Below are 22,040 nucleotides of genomic sequence, written 5' to 3'. Positions count from 1 at the left end.
CGCGTTATCCCAAACACACTCCCTCCTCACACACACACACACACACACACACACACACAGACAAACTACTACCATATCACACAGTCACACAGCTTGGGGGAAGTGTGTGTGGATTTACCGTGAGTGTCAGTAGAGTGACTGAACCAGGCTAACCCTTTCTTCTTCTTGTTCATGATGTCAGCGATTGTGACCCCTGTGCCAGCCGCCAGGCCCGTGCCACACAACAGGGAAGCGCACGAATTCACACGCACACAGCACCAACACAAGAGTGAAAGAGCAAGTAATGAGGCTGGATATCGATTAGAGCAGAGACAATCCTCAGCCACACCTCCAGGAGCCCCTGCAACGTCTGCGATGATTCCAGCTCCCGACTAGACACGTGCTAATCAGCAGTAAACTGTACTGTACAGTGTAGTGGTGTTAATCAGAGACACTACTCCATCACTAACGCTGCGAGTCATGGTGTACGAGGAAGATGAATCCTGGGGAGACTTGAACCTACTCTTAAACCTGTGTTAACATATTTAAATAATATGTTATAGCCATACATTAATGAAGTGTGATTAGAAGAAAAATGGGTTGCCATGGTTGCAGTTTTCACTCCAAATTGGACTAGTTTTGGCGGAAGCTCGCAGGAAACAAAAGCAAGTCTACGGGTGTTGTTTTTATTTTATTTTTGGCTGGTTTAAAAATAGTCCATGGCCGCCAAGATCTTGGCAGAATGAAATCTAATCAATATCCACAAACATCGGTTATGGCAAACCGTGCACATAGTGTATCTACAACCTACAGGACCGTTTCATTTGTAGTGGGAACTGTACATAAAATAAGACATGAGGGAAACGTGAGTAAAACAGTTACTTATGGGTTCTCCCCCCAATGAACGAATGAACTTAAAACTATTACAGTGTCAAGGTTCTGTAATTTTTTCTGGGCTTGGTTCAGGTCTTTTGAGTGCTTTTTGTGATTTGTGGAGACCTGGCAACCCTCAGAATTTTAATGACCAGTTCTCAATGTAGCACAAGTCAGGAGCTGGAATCTGGCAGAATGTGGACAGACGTTGACACAGAGGACGCGGCTGGGCACCGGTGGTTTTAAAGCATACGTGACATTAATAATAACAACAACAACTAAATAACAACAACAACAAAGAGCAGCAACACTGCAGGCGTGAGTGGTCTGGTGTGCTGGAGAGGGACAAGAGGAAGATGAGAGTTTAGTTACAGAAACATCAATGAATACTGTGATAAAACTGATGTGGTTTCCATCCACATGTTGTGTATTAATAAATTCTCAGTGTTTTGCAACTCACACAACCTGACAGGTAAAAGCGTAATCAGCAGTTATAATATGTAATAATTAACGTTGTTGATTAAAAGCTACAGGATTACATAAGGCTGATTAGGGAAGGAGCGGCTCACACACAGTTAGTGTGATATGAAAATTTAACATCTTATTTGTAAGTTTAAAAAAAACACCTGAGTGAAAATTTGAATGGAAAAAAAGTTTGAACAAATCATCTAAAAGTTTAATGAGAAATGGAAATGGAATCGGCTTTTTGTAATAAATGATGATGTAGTGGGTGTGTGTTGTTTGTAGCCGAAATCAGTGTAAAATCGGTGAAACATTTGGATGGAAACGTTCGTAATGGCATGTTAAAATTAAAGCCATGGCAATTAGACATGGTGAGGATGATAAACACAGAGGATTAATGTGCTGATGAGGTTGATCTGAGGAATGTCGTGAGACGTTCTGATATTGTTTCTGCTGTAAAACGTCTTTCTGTTTGCTAACGTTTGCGTGTAATCAACTGGAATCTGATTCAGTTCCTACCGGTCTAAAATATGGAGCATTAGTAGAGCGAGGCATGAGTGTCTCAATGACTGAAACATTTTTAACTAGCTAACACTACTGAATGTTTGTGCAATGAGACATGAAAGAAACTGCTAGCTAGCTAGTTGCGTAATTTAGCATCTGGCTGGAAAAACTGCAGCGATCACTGTTTTTCTCTCCAGTGTTCATGGAGCAAATGGAGAGGTTTGGGACACGTTTATATTATATATTATACTATCGCACAGTGCGCACAGAGATATCGCACAGTGCGGTATACTTTATATTTTCTGTGATATGTTTCCTAATATTGAGCCACAGCATGCTGACAAATGCTAGCAACTGACATCAGTTTAAAAAACGAGCCATAAGTTGTAATGATGTGCTTTCTAACCAGTGAAATGGCTTGGATACATTTATTAAAAAATGATTTGGACTCGTTTGTTTCTGGAAGGTGCACTGTAAATCGCCGTAGTTTAACTCGTATAGGCTTCCGTTAGTGTGTCAAGGTGGTGTGTGTTGTTTAAACACTTCTAACCCTGTGGGTTTCATGATAAAGCTGTGGTGTAAGCATGAAGGTTTGTGTGTGAGCTTGGAGTCTGAATGCGGTGTACGTAAATCTGCTCTCTGTGAAAGAGGATTTGGATTAGGCTTTTCTTCTGCCAAACTTCTCCTCTTTTCGTCTGCACTCTTCCTCCTGCAGCGCTGCTAAATGCTGAGCCAACAACCTCAAGCACACAGTACAATGCACGCACAGCTGGTCTGGAGCTCAGGAAGCCAGCGCTCAATACACTGGACCGTTTTTACATTTAGACTGCACCTGTGAGTTACTTAACGGCTACTTCATGCTCATACCTAGACAGATATATTTACATAAATTTCATATGTAAAATGAAACAGAACTATACGAGTCGAATTGAAAAATTGTCCTGTGTGTGTGTTAGGGACTCACGGTTGTGTTTGCTCCCATCCTCCTCATCCTCATTGTCAGGGTCGATGTCCTCGGCCTGTGTGATCCAGTCCAGGTAGCCCTTCAGGTCCTCCTCCATCTGCTGCTTCTCACGGAGCTTCTGGAAATCTCCGCGGGCCTTCGCCTTCTCTCGCTCCTTAGAGAACTCACTATGCTCACACACAAATGCACAGTGATTAGCAAACGTGTGCAAACACACTCACAGGGCAGTGTCCACATGCATGTACACAAGTATGAGCATTTATTTTCTTCCATCACACTGCACACCATAAATCAAAATTTTATAAATTACACAATTAAGATAAAACTGAAGAAGCACAGAGAGGCTGTACGTCGTTATTTCATGCTCAGAATAGGAGTTCCTGTATTCAGTTCCTACCTGATACCCTCTTTTTTTTTAATACATATGACTATTGTTTAATAGTTTAATAAAACACACAGAAACTAGGCTAGTAAATCAGACCTAGCCCTTTAGCCTTATAAGTGAAATATACTGGCTTTCAGCCTTGCACGCTGCGCACTGGAACCTCTATGACAGAAATAATAACGCATGGCCTCTCTGGCCTTCCATATAAAAGAGAGTCAGGCAGTGCACGCCACTCTACTGCACTGTGCGATATCTCACTTCCAGTCTCTACCAGCAGGCGGCCTGCTCGTCTTCTCCTAATAACAGCCACCCCGCTAGAGGTCACGCAGTGAACATGGCTTTAGCATCCTTCACCCAGCCACATACGATGTGCGCTCCCCACTTAATGAGTCAAGAGATTACACGAGTCACGGCTCGAGCAGTGAGTCAGAAACTCTAAAATAAGAGTACGCTGTGAGACAAAAGAGACGAAGGAATCCCTGCTATACATGACTGTGTGTGTATGCATAGTCTCTCCGACTGCCTCAGTTTGCCCTTGTGTGTAGGACACACTTGGTGTGCATCCAGATAGTAAGTGTGTGTCTGTGTGTGTGTGTTTGAGGAAGAGTATTAATGTCTCCACAGTGAGAGGAAACGCTGAGAGAACTGAAGGCCGGGGCAATGAGATTAATTTCAGCCGAGGACGTGGATCAGCAGAGGAGAGGAAAAAAAAAACTAAAGAAGCGACAATTGAAGGGGCCAGAGACAGGAGAGGATGAGAAACAAGAAGAGAAAGGAAAGAAAGGAGAAAGAAACAGAAGAGAGGTGAGGAGGTCAGCGAGCATGTGATTGTCATGAGGTGTGTAACACTCACACTTTCAGGAGACAATGCGACAGAAGCTCATTCATTTTCTACGTACACGCACGACACAGAGCCAAGATTTCAGCGTCAAGCGACATTTCATTTGAGATTTTCTCAATTCTATGCAAATTAGGTACAATGTTGTAAAGTGACAAATCCAAATGACTGTCTCGAATGATACCTTGGGTCAGTCCTACAGCGAGTGTGGACGCTTCTTCAGTTCCCTACTCAAAACTGTAGTTTCTGCTTGCAATTAGTTCCCGTTTACTCTCTGACACACAAAAATGGAAGAAAATCTTTTAACGGTTGTTTCACCTTATGCTGTTTTATTCGCCCTCTCACTAAATGTGTATAAAACGAAGCTTGGAAGGAAAAAGCAGAAGATGGATGGTACCTCAGATGAGTGTACGTAGCTAGTACAGTTATGTTGCGTTCGACTAGAGCTCATAACTCGTAAATTTGTAAGTAGTAATTTATATTCTCCGAACCAGGAAAAAACAAAGAAAATGCCCCTCAACTTGGAATTGGTACTCTTGAACCCGGGATTGTCTTCACAACTCAGAGTTCCTCCAAGTTCAGTGAGTGACGTCAAATCAACATGGCCGCTCCCAGCATCAGCAGTAAACAAACTAGCACTTCTGTACTTTTAAATGAGTTATACTGTATATACACATATTTACTTCATATCAATCAACATACAGACACATTTGCTTGGTAAATCTTACACTGACTATACTCACTCGATGTTTTGAGGACGAAAATATATATCACTCATCACAGTTAGCTCACAAGCTTGTTGCTAACAAAGGACGAACATGGAGGCGTCCACGGTTTTTCCCCACAAAAATGACCAATCTCCAATTTCCCACTTCCGAGCTAAGTCAACTGCATCGTTAGCATGCATTGCTAATCCTCTGGACAGTGCACGACCACGAGTGGTGAAAAGTAGCGGTGAGAAGTACCTCTCACTCCTTAAAGCTGTTTTGGCCAAAACGAAAGCAGCTCTAAATCGATCCCTACTGAATAATTAGCTGCTTTAAATAAATCACTCACATATGGAATTTTTGATCACATATTGTTGAGATGTGCCTGTAATCGCAAAACACTCATACTGTCACAACCTCGTTATCGTATTTTTAAAAGAGGTTTGCAATAACACGATTACCTCTGAAAGGACAGAATGTAATTCTTAACACCTTTAGCAAATCCTATGAAAATGTGTGAAATCACAGGTTTGGAGATGTTAAAAAGCTTTAAGATGATAGAAGGAGCACTCTGCTGTCTCTTTTCCTCTGTAATGTCCCTCTCTCTCTCTCTCTCTCTCTCTCTCTCTCTCACTCACTCATGGCTGTTTTTGGTTTGTGTTACAGTCTGCTTCAGTTTCCTTTGTGCAGGTTTTTCAGCTTTGCCAATTCACTCTCTCACTCTGACCTTCATCTGTCTAAAGTCTGTTTGTCTCCTTTTAATGTCTCCACGCGCTTCCTGGTGTCAATCCTTTGAACGCGTCCTTGTCTGGAAACGGAAGTGAAATTCTGCAAGGCAGAGGTGAGAGAACGTTTAGTGCTCAGTGCAGCTCTATCATCAGAGTTCCACACTGATCACACAAGTGACAGATTCAACACAAGACTACTGATCTGAGAACAGCACTCAGTCTGCACGATTACATTTTTATTCACTGTAGTCAGGTACAGTTAAAGAAAGCGATCAGAGAATAATTAATTAGTCAATCATCCAACTAAACACACCCAACACACCACTCTAACCCGATAACACACACCCAACAAACCCCTGTAACACACTAAACACACCCAACACACCACTCTAACCCGATAACACACCCAACAAACCCCTGTAACACACTAAACACACCCAACACACCACTCTAACCCGATAACACACCCAACAAACCCCTGTAACACACTAAACACACCCAACACACCACTCTAACCCGATAACACACCCAACAAACCCCTGTAACACACTAAACACACCCAACACACCACTCTAACCCGATAACACACACCCAACAAACCCCTGTAACACACTAAACACACCCAACACACCACTTTAACCCGCTAAACACACCCAACACACCACTCTAACCCGATAACACACCCAACAAACCCCTGTAACACACTAAACACACCCAACACACCACTTTAACCAGCTAAACACACCCAACAAACCCCTGTAACACACTAAACACACCCAACACACCACTTTAACCCGCTAAACACACCCAACACACCACTCTAACCCGATAACACACACCCAACACACCCCTGTAACACACTAAATACACCCAACACACCACTCTAACCCGATAACACACCCAACAAACCCCTGTAACACACTAAACACACCCAACACACCACTCTAACCCGATAACACACCCAACAAACCCCTGTAACACACTAAACACACCCAACACACCACTCTAACCCGATAACACACCCAACAAACCCCTGTAACACACTAAATACACCCAACACACCACTTTAACCCGCTAAACACACCCAACAAACCCCTGTAACACACTAAACACACCCAACACACCCCTGTAACCCGCTAAACACACCCTACACACCCCTGTAACACGCTAAACACGCCCAACACACCTCTCTTACCCACTAAACACACCCAACACACCTCTCTTACCCACTAAACACACCCAACACACCCCTGTAACACACTAAACACACCCTACACACGCCTCTAACCTGCTAAACACACCCAACACACCTCTCTTACCCGCTACACACACCTCTCTTACCCACTACACACACCTCTCTTACCCACTAAACACAGCCGACACATTGTTCTTACCCACTAAGCACACCCAACACAAGGTTCATGACGAAAAAGGAGCCCAAAATGATCAGACTAACAAAGTAGCTCCACGGTATCTCCCGGCCAACAGCGTCGTTCATCTGCAGGAATCCAAAGATCAGTGTTAACCCAAACAGAAAGAAATGGCCAGAAAGGAGGAGAGGAATTCCTCAATGCCCAGAGAGTGATGAGGGAAAGACCACGTTAAAGGCAGACAGAGAGAATGTGTTAAGTACAGAGAGAGAAAGAGCAGTCGGGAGTGAAGAACGCGAGCTTCTCACCCACTCAACACTCCCAGAACAAGGTTCAGGACGAAGAAAGAGCCGAAGATGACCAAGCTCACAAAGTAGACCCAGGGCAGCTCCATCCCCATCGCATCATTCGTCTGAGAGAGAGAGAGAGAGAGAGAGAGAGAGGACGAGGGAGAAGAATACAGAATAGAGAAACATGTGAAGAGAAACAGATAGAAGCAGGAAGAAAATGTCAGTCACGGAAGATAAAAGATTAATTCCTATAACAGCAGCTCTGACAGTAGTGAAGCTGCAAATCACATTTCTTTGCATCAGGTCTGATATTTTCCTAAAGCAGTACACCCCTTTTTGTTTTATTCCTCACATTATACTCATCTAGTCTGATTATTTAAGTATTTATTTTTTATTTATATTGTTTTGTTTTTTGGATGTCTTCCCCTGGTTTAGTCATGTTCAATTCCCTGCCTCTAGCTGAACAGTATATTAGCCACTCTGATTGACAGTGAGGAGAGGAAGAGAATGCTCTGTTGGTCTTGTAGCCACAGAAGGTTGTGGAATCATCAGCATTCATGATCTGATGATGATAAGGCGAAACATTAGACAGCTGCAGCACATTAATTTTTTTTTTTTGAATGAATCTCACATGCTGCGACTCCATATTGAGTTGAAGAAACACAGCGTGTGTTAATGAGGAGTACAGTTGCAGGCAGAGTGAGATACAAAGCAACAAATGTCAACCCTGAAATAGAATCTCTGATCTGTGCAGAGAAAGTGATGTGAAGAGCCCACACGTTATCACTGCCTTGCTGGAGGAAGGGTCCGGTGTGTTCTGGAGCTCTGGCGCAAGGTTAGTGGTGGGCGGGAGAAAGAGAGATAGAGAGAGAGATTTGTCTCTCTCTCTTGGCTTTTTTGCTGCTGTGTGTGGGCTGTGAGCCATCTCACCATCTCCTTTATGCTGATCTAGGAGGAGGAAATTCTGATATTTCAGAGAATCACCTGATGTGAGAGCAAGCTAACAGAATGTCAAAAATCTATCAATTCTAGTTCCTATCCACACACATATGGGTGTTATTAAAAAGGTAGTTTTTTTCTTTGCGTTTTGGCCTCCCGCCCACATAAGAATGCTGTCTAGCTTGCTGAAAATGAAGCCTTTTGAAAACAACCTTCAAAATGGAGAAATTTTAAGACTATGTTTTCCTTTTTTGTGTGTAGACATGAAAAATGTTTTTTTTTTTTTTTTAAAAAACACTGACATCACAGCATGAACCTGTGCATACTCAGTGTGTTTTTCTGTGTGTTATGAATGTGCTAGGCCTCCCTTTATCATGACTACTGACCAGGTTGTCCACACACATGAATCCTTGTGTTTGTCTTTTTTATTCTTGAACTTTCAGCCATGTTTATGTTGTGCTTGTCGAACCCACGCCTCCATTCGGAGAAGAAAAAAAACAAAAAAAAAAAAACAGGAGAACTTGCTGAGATTTAAAACAAGTCATGCAGCTGCATTCTGGATCAGTTGCAGGCGTGTGGGAGACGACCTGCCAGGAACAAGAGGTCCAATCTCAAGATGACATGGGACAGAACAAGCACCTGAGTGGGCTCCGTGGGCTGAAATGGCCAAATCCTCCTGATGTTGGCGATATCTACATGGCCAGGTCAGGATAGCAGAATGTTTTCCAGAACAAACGCAAGGTGCTGGGATTCAGTTTCAGGTGATGAACTAACATCCATGATGAGATGTCTGTCAGAACACTGGCATAGGTTATGATTTAAAATTATTCACAGCATAAAGGAAGCGTGAGCGTATGATCTAAATGGATGTTTATGTAGTTTATATTTAGCTCACGTGCACAATTTCCCTTCGGGGATTAATAACGTTTATCTTACCTTAAGTGGAAAAAAAATTAATGGCGAGTAGCTGTGGACAGAGAGGGACACGTACGATTGACATATGTGAATCGCACGTCTTACAGAATTACTGAGTATTTAGTAATTACTTATTACCTTTACTACATTTAAACAGTCCCTGCTGTTTAAACTTTTAAACTTTATATGTTTTTATATCACTCTATTTATATCGGCTTAACATAAAAAAGAGCAATGAGAGAATGATAAAGGATAGGTAGCAGTAAGTCAGAAAAGCTCCAGTAGAGCAAAAGTCAGTTCTCCAAACCCCTGATGATGAGCTAATAATCAGACATAGAAGACAAAAGGAAACACTGAAGAATGCAGTAATTTGGATTTTCATGCTGTAGCATTCCCTGAGCAACTCTGACCCAGAAAGGGAGGAGCGGGGAGTATTGCACAGCTAAAAGCCTGTTCTGTATCATAACATTAATAATAATAACTTATCTGTAATAGTGTCTTTCTCAAGCTCAAGGGGAAAACAAAAGAATTTCGTACTGAGAAATGACTTGGGTTACTAGCACTCACTAAATAATGCTACGAGAATAAAATGCTGAATGCAGCGGTGTGACTGACCCAGTACAGCACGTCTGTCCAGCCCTCCATAGTGATACACTGGAACACCGTTAGCATGGCAAACAGGAAGTTGTCGAAGTTGGTGATGCCGCCGTTGGGACCCTGCCAGCCTTCCCTGCACTCTGTATTGTTCAGGGTGCAGATACGGCCATTACCGTTTATTGCACAGGGAGCTGGGTCGTCCACCGCTATCAAAGCTACACACACACATTGAAGAAGAGAAAAGAAACCTTGCCATGTCATATACACACCTGTATAATTGTGAATATCTCTCATTAGAACGATTCTTCTGCTCTATTTTACTGTACAGTACATTACAGTATAAGTTTAAAGTTGTTCATTTTATAAATACTATAAAGCAAAACAATAATACATGAGTAAAACTGCAACTGGAAGCATAGCTGCCAACTCGATCACACATCAAGCCTGTGTCGCTGTAGCCTGAAGCTAAATCTGAAACCCACCTGACCCAACTATATAGCAGGTTGCGTGCATTTTGCCGAGGAAGAGCTCAAGGCCAATGATGGCGTAGATGATGATGACGAAGAGGACCAGCAGAGCGATGTGGAGAAGAGGAACCATGGCTTTAATGATGGAGTTCAACACTACCTGTAAACCTGCAGGTACACACACACACACATACTTCAGATTAATTAGCGTAAACTTGTAGGTGATTGTAGCGATGACATAAAATATCCACTGAGCTGCCAGGTTATTAGGTACTAGTCATGTATATATAATAAACAGGCAACTCAGTGGACGTTCCAGAGTTTTCATTTCATCTGAGCAGAGAAGAGAAGACCGGGGCAGGCTGACGGGGTTACCTGGCTTTTCTTTCCCATTTTCTTTGTTGGTTTAAAATACATTTAGTCAGTAAATTTAGTCAGTAAATTTACTCTACTGTGTGTATTTTTCTATATATCTATATTTTCTGTATTTTATCTATATTGTGTGTGTTTTAACTGAGATATTTTCAGGAAATTCACACGTGCATAAACGGCGTACACGACAGTGTGCTTCGGTGCTCAGAGTTTAACAGCTTGTTCGGAGTGAACACTCCTGGGGCCATGAGTGAGAGCTGCCATATGGCCATGTGGTGTAGCTGTGTTCACTTCACATCCACCTTCTGAAGGGTTTCTGCAGTGGGATGACCAACATAACAGCGTAACAGCCACAGCCCCCACCCCCGTCACCCATGTTCAGCGTAAATCATTTCAAAAAAACATTTATGCAAGTCACCGGAAAAGACTGTTGAACCATGTACACGCAGGTGAAGTTTAAAAGCGGAGATCTGTAAGTGTCGGAGGTCACTTACTAGGTACTCCTGAGACCAGGCGAAGGGGTCGCAGCACCCTGAAGGCTCGCAGCGCTTTGACGTCGAAGCCTCCCGGTTTGCCTCCATGGCCGTGTGAGGGGGCGGGGCTTCCTGATCCCTGCTGACCCCCTTCTTTGGTCACAACTTCTAGGATAACACTGAACAGTCTGCAGAAACACAACAGACATTTCACACTCTTTAAAAAAAAAAAAAAACCTTACATTTATTAAATTCTTCTGTATGAAGAATGGACTCCGTCATGACGTATCAGAGAGTTCTTCATAAGAATACGAATATTTTTACTGTCATTGAACAAGTACAATGAGATTCGGTGTGAGAGTATGCCACGTTTAACAGATTATCACTGTTACTCGTGTAAATAACCTTATTTACCTCTACTTTAGCGTGAGAGATTCAGAATGCCTAAAATGCAACTAACGTAACATTGTTCCCTGCTGCTAGTTAATCTAAATTACCAGCTGGCTAAATTTGTGCTCTTACTAAGATTAGCATGGCTACTATGTCTGCTCTAGTCATGTTTATTTGACTATTTTTACAGGGATTTTTTTTTCTTTTCATATTTTGCAGGTTAGCATGGATGTGTTGAACGTTATCAACCAAGTTAAATTGTAAAAAAAAAAAAAAAAAAAAAGGGGGGGAACTGGTAAGAAACCTGAGTATGAATTGTTAAGAAAACAAATGATAAGTGAGAGTTGTTAAAGAATGAAAGTGAAAAATGGGGAAAACAGTGATAAATTTGTCATTAAGCAATCGCTGTTGTCAGTATTAATTCTCAGACTTAATTGTAGCATATGCAAAACACTCTGAACATGTCATTAATAATCTGCCGATTAAACAGCGAGTCTGTAGCAGTTACACATCATTAACACCATCAGTCTGACAGACAGTCAGAGACAGAAACACTGAGACACTTCCGCATAGTCTAACAAACCTGACTGTCTACTCGGCTGTACTAACACTGAAAAGAGGGAAGAAGGGATGGTGCAGAAGAAGGAAAAGAGGCTGAGGCACTAGTGTGTGTGGGAAAGAAACAGAAAAGGAGAGGATGGGAGAAGAATGACATGAATGACAAAAAAAATTAGACAATGATAATATAGAGAAGGAAAGAGGAAGAGGGAAAGAAAAAAAAAGAGTTACAAGGATCATTACTCCAAAAAGAGATGAGTATGGAAAGATGGTGAGTCATTCTATCAGCAAGGAGACTTGATGATGTTCCTCGTGTCTTTTCTGGGTCATATAGCTGCTTGAAGTGCTCTGTAGGAATGTGTGTGTGCGCGCGTTTGTTTGTGTGTGTGTGTGTTTAGGGCGCATGACTACAGAGGAGGAGGAGGAGCTCACAAGAAGAGAGAGAGAACTGATTTTTATTTGGAAGGTGACAGAGAAGACAGACGAGTGAGCATGTGACTGTAATGAATTAACGCAGCAGATTCGGAGATCAGGAACAGACATATTCACTCTTGGCACAGCAGGACCTGCATGACATCACTACACACACAGCTGTCTCCCTCTCTCTCACACACACACACACACACACACACACACACCACTGACCTTCAGCAAAACTCCATCTTTTTATGATTCATCAGACTTTACTGACTCTGCTAACGCCTGTGTGTGCAGTGCTCACTGAGCATCCGAATTTTATCTGGATAATTCAGTGGAAATGCACCAAAGACATATTTTTCAAATTTGTAATTTCCCTAAATTCAGAGGAATAACTCTGCCTGCATTACATCCATTTTCTGTACGGCTTACCCTACACGGGGTCTATTCCAGGGAACTCGGGGCACGAGGCAGGGGCCAGCCCATTACAGGACACAACTGCACACACACTACAGACAGTTTGGAAATGCCAGTCAGCCTACAACGCATGTCTTTGTTCTAGGGGAGGAAACCAGAGAACCTAAAGCATGGGGAGAACATGCAAACTCCACACACACTCAAGGCGGAGACAGGAATCGAACCCCCAGCCCTGGAGCGGCAAGGCAAACTGCATTCCTCAGATCGATTCAGTTCTCGGATGTAGTTTTGAGAGAGATGGATATATTTAGTCTGTATTTAGTGTAACATTACTAAAATGCTTCTCAGACCTCCTGAGCCCATCGTGTGTGCATTTACACCTGCATGTCTACGTAAATAATCCCTATCCTGATGTATTCATGCTATTCATGATGCATAAACAAGCGGTCGCCTCATCTCAGCTCTGATGGCAACAGCAGCATGTGTTCTTCAGTTTAGTATCCAGCCTGATTGTTGTCTGTTTAATTCCCTCTCTGTTTTTCTCAGCCTGTCCACTACTTTGGCATTGTAAAGTAACTGTCTTAGATGTTTATTACATGTCTTATGTGTTAGTAGAAACAAGCTCATTTTCCCCAAACTTTCATTTTCAAAAGAAAGTTTTATCGCTGCGTATTCAGCGATAGAGTACTTTTCAGATAAAACAATAGTGGAGGCTGTTCTGATTTTATCTACAGAAACTGAAGCAGCTTTGGGCCTCCAAAATGCAAGAAAAACTTTCCGTCTTATAAAACTGAGCGACAGAGAACCTGAGAGAGTAGATGCAGTTTCAATGACAGTGTGATCGCACCAAATACTGACCTGGTTTAGTTTATCACTCTTTCCTGCTCTTTATATTCCATTTTTTTACATGTAGAAACTTTTTATTTGATTATTTCCTGAGGCGTCTTTGCTTTGCAGGATTTCTTCACGTGCGACTCAGACCTCTGCACAGCACAGTACCTTGTTTAACCCTGTTTGCTCTCGATCTTGACTTTTGGAAATGGACTATTTACATTTACATTTAGTATTCTGCTTGTAGTCTCTCGTTTCCTGCATCTAAACTGTGATGCTAAATAGTCTGATAGTTTTAATCCAGAAACAGATGCCTTTGAGCGAAGCTGCTGTAACAGACAGCGTAACATTGATTAGTGATTACAGATGAATTGTGGCAGAACGGGGAAAAAAAACAGAGTTCCTCAGGACACACTTACCCAATGACGACGATGACAAAATCCAGCATGTTCCAGCCGTTCCTGACGTACGCGTTCTGGTGCATGACTAACCCGTACGCTATGATCTTTAGGAAGGTCTCAACTGTAAAAATGATGAGGAAGGCATATTCAACTGATTCCTGGAATACAGAGAAATGAAAAAAAAAAGAGATGTGAAGATAAATTACTATAAAAATAATGACTTAATCTTTCATTATGATGTGATATGGTAATTTATAAAATCACTACCAAAATGATTCTTCAGGCAAAGTATTTAGCGACACAGAGCAAAGTTCTTTAAATGTCACCAGATAAGTAACTTTAAATGACTGCTGTCCTCATGTCTCCTTCTGAACAGGGAATGTGTCAAATCTAGCTAAGCAGCTTCTTCCTGAATACAACACAGTACAGTGGTGATATTTTGAAATGTTCACAAAATTGATATTGTTTTATACCTGATGGTCAGAAGATGCTCTGTTTGTATACACTTGTATTTGGCAAATATACACACAGGCCAGAGAAATACAAGAAAGAATGTGAAGATGTAGAACATGGGAACATTCGTTAGGACACTTTCGTGTCTGTCATTTCTTTCTGCTGATGTGAGCTCTGCCCTGATGGACAACATGGTGCAAAAAAAAAAATAAATTACACTCCACTGTCCGTTTAAAAATTTCAGCAGAGGTGAGTTTTTTGACAGAATATATTCTCCTGTAAGCAGCTCAAGACGGTCTGAAACAGCGTTTAAATGAGTTTCCCATTTACATGATAAAAAACATTCATCTCCTCCAACAAACACACCTACAACTAAACATCAGGGCACATTAATGTGTTTTCTGATAGATGTGAAAATGTCCTTAAGAACTTGATACAGTCTGGATGTTTATCAGTGTGAAGAGTTAAACCTCTCCTTCTCTCTCTCTCTCTCTCTCTCTCTCTCTCTGTCTCTCTCTGTCTCTACAGGCATTACACTCAGCTAGTTTGGACACAATATAGTCCAGATTAAGGCTGATTTCAGGATTACACAAGCTGCAGGTTCAACAGCTATTATTTCTGAATGATCAGGCAGTGTGTTTAATAAATCAAAATGTCTAACTGTTGTAAAAATGTTGTGGTATAAGAAGAATAAACCACCGTGTGGCGTGCTGTTATAGGAAAATAATCAATTTTGGGGTGGCAATAGTAACTCTGTTTCATCACACCACCCTGTCAGTATTTATTTTCCTATAACGGCAACACATACAAGTTATTTCCTTACTTATTATAATTTATTATATTAAAGGTTGGATTTGTAACACACACATTTGTGAAACAAACCAGTGCAAAAACAGCCTGCGACACAAAGACACACACACACACACACACACACACAAAACAGGAAAGTGGTCATGTTCACCACTGTGCCGCTGCCACGGATGTGGTAACACACATTCAAGCAAAGCGCATGTTTGTGTATGAGTGTGAGTGAAGAGAGTGGTTTCTGGTTTAACTGTTACTAAGAAAGTGTATGTGGTGTGTGTGTGTGTGTGTGTGTGTGTGTGTGTGTGGTTTGTAAATCATATTAATGCTTAAGTGAGACGCAATGTTTGTCATACAGGATGTTAAACATCTCACACACGCTCATACAGTGCAGAAACGAGCATGTGCACAACCTACAAAATGACATTTACATACACACGCATGCATGTGTGCACAATTACACACACACGCACACACACACACATGTTCCCCTTGGGGGGGGCAATTCTCCGACCATCTGCTCAAACCACACAACCTTTGGAGTTTCGGGACTAAAACGACTCCTCGTGGACCTGCTTCACTCCTGTAACAATCATGATTAAACATCCTGTTACTGCTCCTCATAAAAGCCTGACTAAATAATCCACACACACACACACACACACTTCTGGTTTGTGTGCTGCATTTTCTGGACTACTCTCAATCTGCTTACAGAAAAAAAAATCAATACAGACACCACTTTGTTATATCAGTAGCATTACTGTAACTAAATACACTTCCCCTGAACCCCCTAGTGCTACATTAAACACGTTAAACGTTTATACTGAAATATTTGTGATGTGTTTAGTGATAATGTTTTTGTTGGTGCTGTATTTTCATTATTCCTGTGAGAAGTTAGCAGTTGTGTGTTACAATGGCATGTACTAGGAGAAAAAAAAATTCACTGGTCACAAAACATAAGTGATACCAGGTTTCGCTGTTAGCTTCTAAAAACAAGAGCCTGTTTTCTCCCTCAACATTTTCCAGTGACGTTCAGTATCATATTAATAAGAAATCTAGTGCAGAAGTTGTGGAGTCACTGGAGCAAACGCTGGACTCAAAGTCGCAGAATTGGCGTGAGAGTTGAATCTTTGGAAGCTGATCTGTTTGAGCAGCGTGTACAGATGAGGAGATGAGAGACCAGGACAGACTAAAGGACTAAAGTGCCGCTGCATCGCTCTCTTTAGGTGGCTATGAAGCATAAGGGCTAAGTCCCACTACACTACTGTCAGCAGGTTGCATGCATTGTGGGTAATGTAAGAAATTGTTAACCAGAGTGAAAATAGACCAACGTGTTGAAGAAAGATGTTTAAACTAAAAAAAGTCAACATTTCACTATAAGATAAATCATGGACGCCAAGAAAGACTGCATGTTAATTGTAAAGATTAATACGCAAGTCACTCAGGGTGGAGGTTTCCTTTAAGTACAGGACAACAGACCAGTAAAAATGACCAAATGAACATTCTTATATATAATATTAATGACGTTACAGAAATATATAACGTCATATAATATATAAATGATAGAATGGTAGAAAATGCCTTGTTTGTGAGAAATGAAGTGGAATGAAATATCTCTCAGGTGAAGTAAGAGCTGCAGTAAATCAGGATGAAGTGAAGGGTTTCTATATGAATCTGGAAGATTTGGCCCAGATGCTTCAGAACCTTTTCCACTCAGGACAGATGTGAAAAGTAAAAAAATCGTATCAGGCATTTTTATTTATAGGACAGCTGCAACGCGGCCGAGTGGGAGCTGCCGTATAAAGAGCTATGAGAATAGAATGCTATAGTTTGCTGATTTTAGTGTTTGTATTTGTGGTGTTATACAAAACAGACATTGCACACACAATGTAAATATGATGCCTGGCTGTAGAAGAAGCACCAGCTACATGTGAAGCATATATGTGTGTCTTATGTTTTAGAAAAGACAGTGACACACCCAAAAGTGCTGGTGTATACAGACAAAATGTTTGATTTGTCCACATTCTGGTGTGGAGAAAAGCCCTGCCTTCCTTCACCAAGATATCTGCTTAAAAACACCACTGCAATGCAAGACGTTCTCAAGGTATCTAAGATGCTTAATTATTATTATCACTAATCAAACAAAAACATGGTGCGATGGCATTTGGAATGTTCCAGAAAAAGATGTGACAAGCCAAATGCCAAAAAAATCCAATATGCAATATTGTCTGTCCTGCATTGGTGTGGTGGTTAGCATCATAATCTCCGAGGCTTGATGCCCCTAGATGGAGGCCCTGATTTTGCGTTTGCGTTACTGCAAGATTAAAAGTGAAAAGTCCTATAAGAGGCAGCACTACTAAGAGGTCCTGTAGCTCAACTGGATGACCTTCACCTCTCATGCAATCAGTTGCTGGTTTGAACCCCAGCTAAGTCTCCTTGAAATGAGGAGCAAAGGTGAAGTATAATAGGTGTTGAGGATGATGCATATTCAGGTCTCTAGAATCTGAGTGGCAAAGGTTTGGGAACTGTTGGTACAGTAGGTATTGAGGAAGGAGAGAAGAAATGTGGACTATGAGCACATGGTGTATAAGATGCCATACAATACAAATTGAGAAGTTAAACTATGTCTTGCTATAATAGATTGTGAAACTGTAATGGGATGTGATTGCCTTTCTTAATGCTCTAGCTGTTCCTTTTTTTAAAAAAAAAAAAAATCATCACTTTGGCTTACTTGCTATAAAAAGAAACACTCGTGTTTTGAAGATTATTCCATCAGATGGCATTGGTTTCTGGAATTTACAGTTATGCTGACTCCCTTTCCTACCTGCCATCTAATGCACTAAAAGCATTAATATAAGCCATATAAGAGTTTGGCACTTCACCCAAAAGGAAAGGAAGTGTGGAAAATGGAGGACGAATGCGCTAATGATGGCCAAGGTGCTTTGGCTAACTGCATGTTGAGAGCTAAACCAGCTCCTTATACACCATCAGTTCTTATGCGTTCTCTGGTTCCTGTTGTCAAGTCTTCTGTTAAACCAAAAAAAACACATCATTCACTTTGTGGCATAGTGGTTAACAACATGGTTCTTACTACTAGAGGTTGTTGGGTCAAGCCCAGATATGGCATTTTCTAACTACTGTGTATAATATAACCATTAATTCTAATTAATCAAAGACCCATAAAGACGTGTTTCTTTATGCTTCCATTTGTAATATTTTCAAAAACAAGGGACCATCCAAACGACATCAACCAGTCAGTCACTTCTAAGAGAAATTAAGGGGACAGGATGAGTGCTGTGCGCTGAACATCATCTTTTGGGAGCTAAAAGGAATGAACCAACTCTTTATCCACAAACATGTTAATGATGTTCTCTTTGCCTCAAGCAGTTGAGCCATTTTTTTAAAAGACAAAAGTCCAACACACTAGTTACACCTGTAATGTAGTGGTTAGGTTCCTGCTCTCTGATACGTGAGAACCCTGGTTCAAAACCCTCTTTTGCTGTAGTATTGGGTTGGGACAAAGAAAACCAAAAGTGAAAACTCCTATAAGAAATAATCCTAACACAAGGTCCTATAGCTCAGCTGGATGAGTGTTGTCTCTGGGTGATATGATTACTGGTTCAAACAACACCCAGGTCTCCAGAATGCAAAGAGTAAAGGACCAGTAGTATGAGGAGCCTTGCAAAAGGTACATGTGCCCAGGATACAAATGGCAAAGGCTGAGGAGTCTGTGGTGTGGTGTGGTGTGGTGTGGCGTGGTGTGGTGGGTGTCAAGGAAAACATGAGCCTCCACTATGTGAGTGGCAAAGGTTGAGGGTGTGGTGGGCATCAAGGAAGATGCAAGTCTCCACTATGTGAACAGCAAAGGTCAAGGACTCTGTGGGCATCAAGGAAGATGCAAGACTCCACTATGTGAACAGCAAAGGTCAAGGACTCTGTGGGCATCAAGGAAGATGCAAGTCCGCTACATGAGTGGCAAAGGTTGAGGATACTGCAGCATATGATGCATCAAAGAAGATACAGGACTCTGAAATATGAGGAGCAAGAAGGACATCATGAGTAGTAAAGCTTGAGGATGCTGCAGGTCCTCAGACTATAGGAGACAAAGGTTGAGAAAGCAGTAGCAGAGAGGCCTTAAGAGGGTCTGATGGAAAGTGAGAATTATTGCTTTGTTTTTAATAGAGAGGGAGCACTGTAAAAATTCTCTTTTTTTTAAGACCTCAGTCACTCACTTTCCTCCTCACTAACCCCTTCTCTACCATCTGTTCTCAGCAACCACCCACCATCACCCAGTGTTCCAAGCTTGGGGACAAGCCAGATTCAAACCAGCAACCTCTTACTTGAGAGGCAAGGCTTTTACCACAACACCACAAAGTCCCACACAGAGAGCTGCTGTCTTCTGGCTTCTGTCTTTTAAATTGGGACTATAAAGGCTTCCAGTGTGGTTCTCACAGAGTGACGTGCACATTGGAGTTGCTCTCTGACTTTTGTTCTCTGTCCTTTTTCGTGCAACCCTTTACTTTTTCACCATCTTAAGTTCCTTTCTTAACTCTCTACAATTTTAAAACCTCTGAAATGCCAAATCTTAAGCCCGATTTGACAGAATCACTGGATTCTGATGAAGTTAGTCATCCGAGTTAAGCTAGCAGTGACCAACTGCACCTTGTGGCAGCTAACGCTGCTGCTTCACTACAGGAAGTCTTGATAACTATCAAGGAAAAAAATTTATCACCTAAATCTGAATTCATTGCCAAAGTGTATTCGCACAAAACCTTCAATGCCAACATTAGCTCACTCAGGTCTAAAATTTGCTCAACTTAAGGAAAAGCTGGAAAAATTGCTCCCGGAGAAACAACCTTCACGTCATTGGTATCCCTAGAGGATCCAAAGGATCACAGCCTACCTCATTCATGGCATCCTTTTTATCCAGAGTTGTCTGGAGCCCACAAGCTGCACATGCCTGAGCTAGTGCAAGTGCACAGATCACTGATCCTGCAGCCTCCAGTGGGAGTGCCTCCGCAACCTATGCTCCATTTTCTTCTATTCCCAGTCAAAGAAGAGGTCCTTCAGCTAGTGTGAAAACATGAGCAGCTGTATTACAAGAACTCCAAGGTGCACATCTTGGCAGATCTACAGAGACTCTGGAGTGAGTTCAACTCAGTCAAGAATGATCTTCTTTTGCATGCTAATTGGCAAGCTACACACCTGGAAGCTGTAATTCATCCTCTGTTTAGTTGGAGCCACTTTTTTGGCAATCTGTGACTGATTGCTCCTCCTCTATACTATATACACATATCGATCCCAGCCCCCTTGTTGCTGACCCGATGTTCTTGCATTCTGTTCACTTCTTATATCTAGAAAAGATTAAATTCACACTTAAGGGGCAATCAATAACATGTTTTTGTACTTGGACAGATTTTCTCTCCTTTTTCTCCAAATTCAAACATTTTCAACATTCCCAGCTTTCCTTAAGGCCTTTTTTTTTTTTTTTTTTTACTTCTTTTGTATGTTGATCTGATGCCCCCCCCCCCCTTTTTTTTTTCTTTAGTGCACTTTCCTTCTTTCCTCTCTCACTGCAGGTTCTACTGGATGAGCCAGGTAGGCAGTAAAGACTGGAGAAAAAAAAGAGAGTGCATTTGTCCATGTTCTTTATGACTTCATGTTTGTTTTTCTCTTTTCTGCACTCAATAAAAAAAAACAGTCGCACCGATATAAGTATGTGCTTTCGGATTATGGAATTCAAGTAAAATTACTGACAAACAAATCAAGCAATGACTAGGAACGAAGAAGTAGGACGACTGTGGTTGCTGTTTGTAGGTTTGGTCATGGTATATGTGTGGACATTGTATAAGGTGTGTGTGTGTGTGTGTGTGTGTGTGTGTGTGTGTGTGTGTGTACAGGGGGAAGCCCTTTGGTTGCTGCAGGCCTTGTTTTGCCAACAATTTACTGACAACTGAGTGGAGCACTTATCCCAGTGTAAGAGAGATAGGCGCTTTTGTTAACGCCATAAAAGGCTGGACTGGACCACAGGCTGCTGCTTGAGATGTGGACAGACAGAGGGGGAGAAAAAGAAAGAAAGAAAGAAAGAAAGAAAGAAAGAAAGAAAGAGTGGCAGAGGATGATATATCAGATAAAATACTAGCTGTTTCACAATGCATTTGACCATGTGGTTGGGAGAACCACAGTGATCACTGGAGATCCTCCTGTCCTACACATATTAGTGTTGCCTGCTCCCAACATAACTGATGCAACTAATCAACTAATGAACAGCCCTTCCTGAGTTGAAGAGAGTGTGTGTGTGTGTGTGTGTGTGTGTGTGTGTGTTAGAGCAGAGAAAATATGTGCAGGACAAGAGGTTCACCTTTAGCACGGCTAGGAACCTGTGGCTTAAAGAGAGCTTTGTGGCTCATTTCAACACTCCTTTTTGTCATAGGCTTTGAAATTAGCTATAGCAGTAATTTTCTACTTCAAATAAAGTCTAAACCAAACGTTCAGTATTTCATATAAGGCCTGGTGTATACTTCATGCGTTTGAGATTGAGTGTGCATGCAGAAGCAGTGGCAACACAAGCAACACTGTTCACACACTTGCTTAAGCATTTTATGTACACCTGGAGGAAGAGCGACAGCCACTAGCTGGCACCTCAGAGCCAAAACATCCCCATCGGTCAGCTTTTCAAATCGAACTGTAAAATGTTTATCACAACGACATTAAACACACTGTCGAGCTCTGTCGCTCTTAAAACTTTCTGTTGTCGTCATCATGATTGTTGTCATGGGCTGCATCTCACATCGAAACTCCAGTTAGTGTTTGTAGTTAATAACAGTCTAGAATACTACATAAGTATGGGATTTGAGACACAACGCTAGTTTGTTTAGTCAGTTGTGAACACAGTGCTATAATAGT

The 22,040-nt window shown here is 41.6% G+C and overlaps 1 protein-coding gene across 13 annotated transcripts in view; it reads right to left on the bottom strand.

The window, feature by feature from the left end:
* The window catches only part of cacna1da (calcium channel, voltage-dependent, L type, alpha 1D subunit, a), an 81,030-nt gene that overhangs the window by 47,281 nt on the left and 11,709 nt on the right, over positions 1–22,040 (bottom strand). For all 13 annotated transcript variants that reach the window (XM_053242429.1, XM_053242423.1, XM_053242426.1 and 10 more), the window contains exons 2-8: positions 13,896–14,035; positions 10,885–11,051; positions 10,034–10,186; positions 9,570–9,766; positions 7,119–7,222; positions 2,783–2,949; positions 119–193 (exon numbers count right to left, since the gene is read on the bottom strand). In XM_053242429.1, coding sequence (XP_053098404.1) covers positions 119–193; positions 2,783–2,949; positions 7,119–7,222; positions 9,570–9,766; positions 10,034–10,186; positions 10,885–11,051; positions 13,896–14,035 — 1,003 coding nt within the window. The remainder of the gene's footprint in view (positions 1–118; positions 194–2,782; positions 2,950–7,118; positions 7,223–9,569; positions 9,767–10,033; positions 10,187–10,884; positions 11,052–13,895; positions 14,036–22,040) is intronic.

Source organism: Pangasianodon hypophthalmus, chromosome 20 (genome assembly GCF_027358585.1).
Source record: "Pangasianodon hypophthalmus isolate fPanHyp1 chromosome 20, fPanHyp1.pri, whole genome shotgun sequence".
NCBI lineage: Eukaryota > Metazoa > Chordata > Actinopteri > Siluriformes > Pangasiidae > Pangasianodon > Pangasianodon hypophthalmus.
Note: the sequence above shows the minus strand (reverse complement) of the source record. Positions and strands in the feature narration are given on the sequence as shown.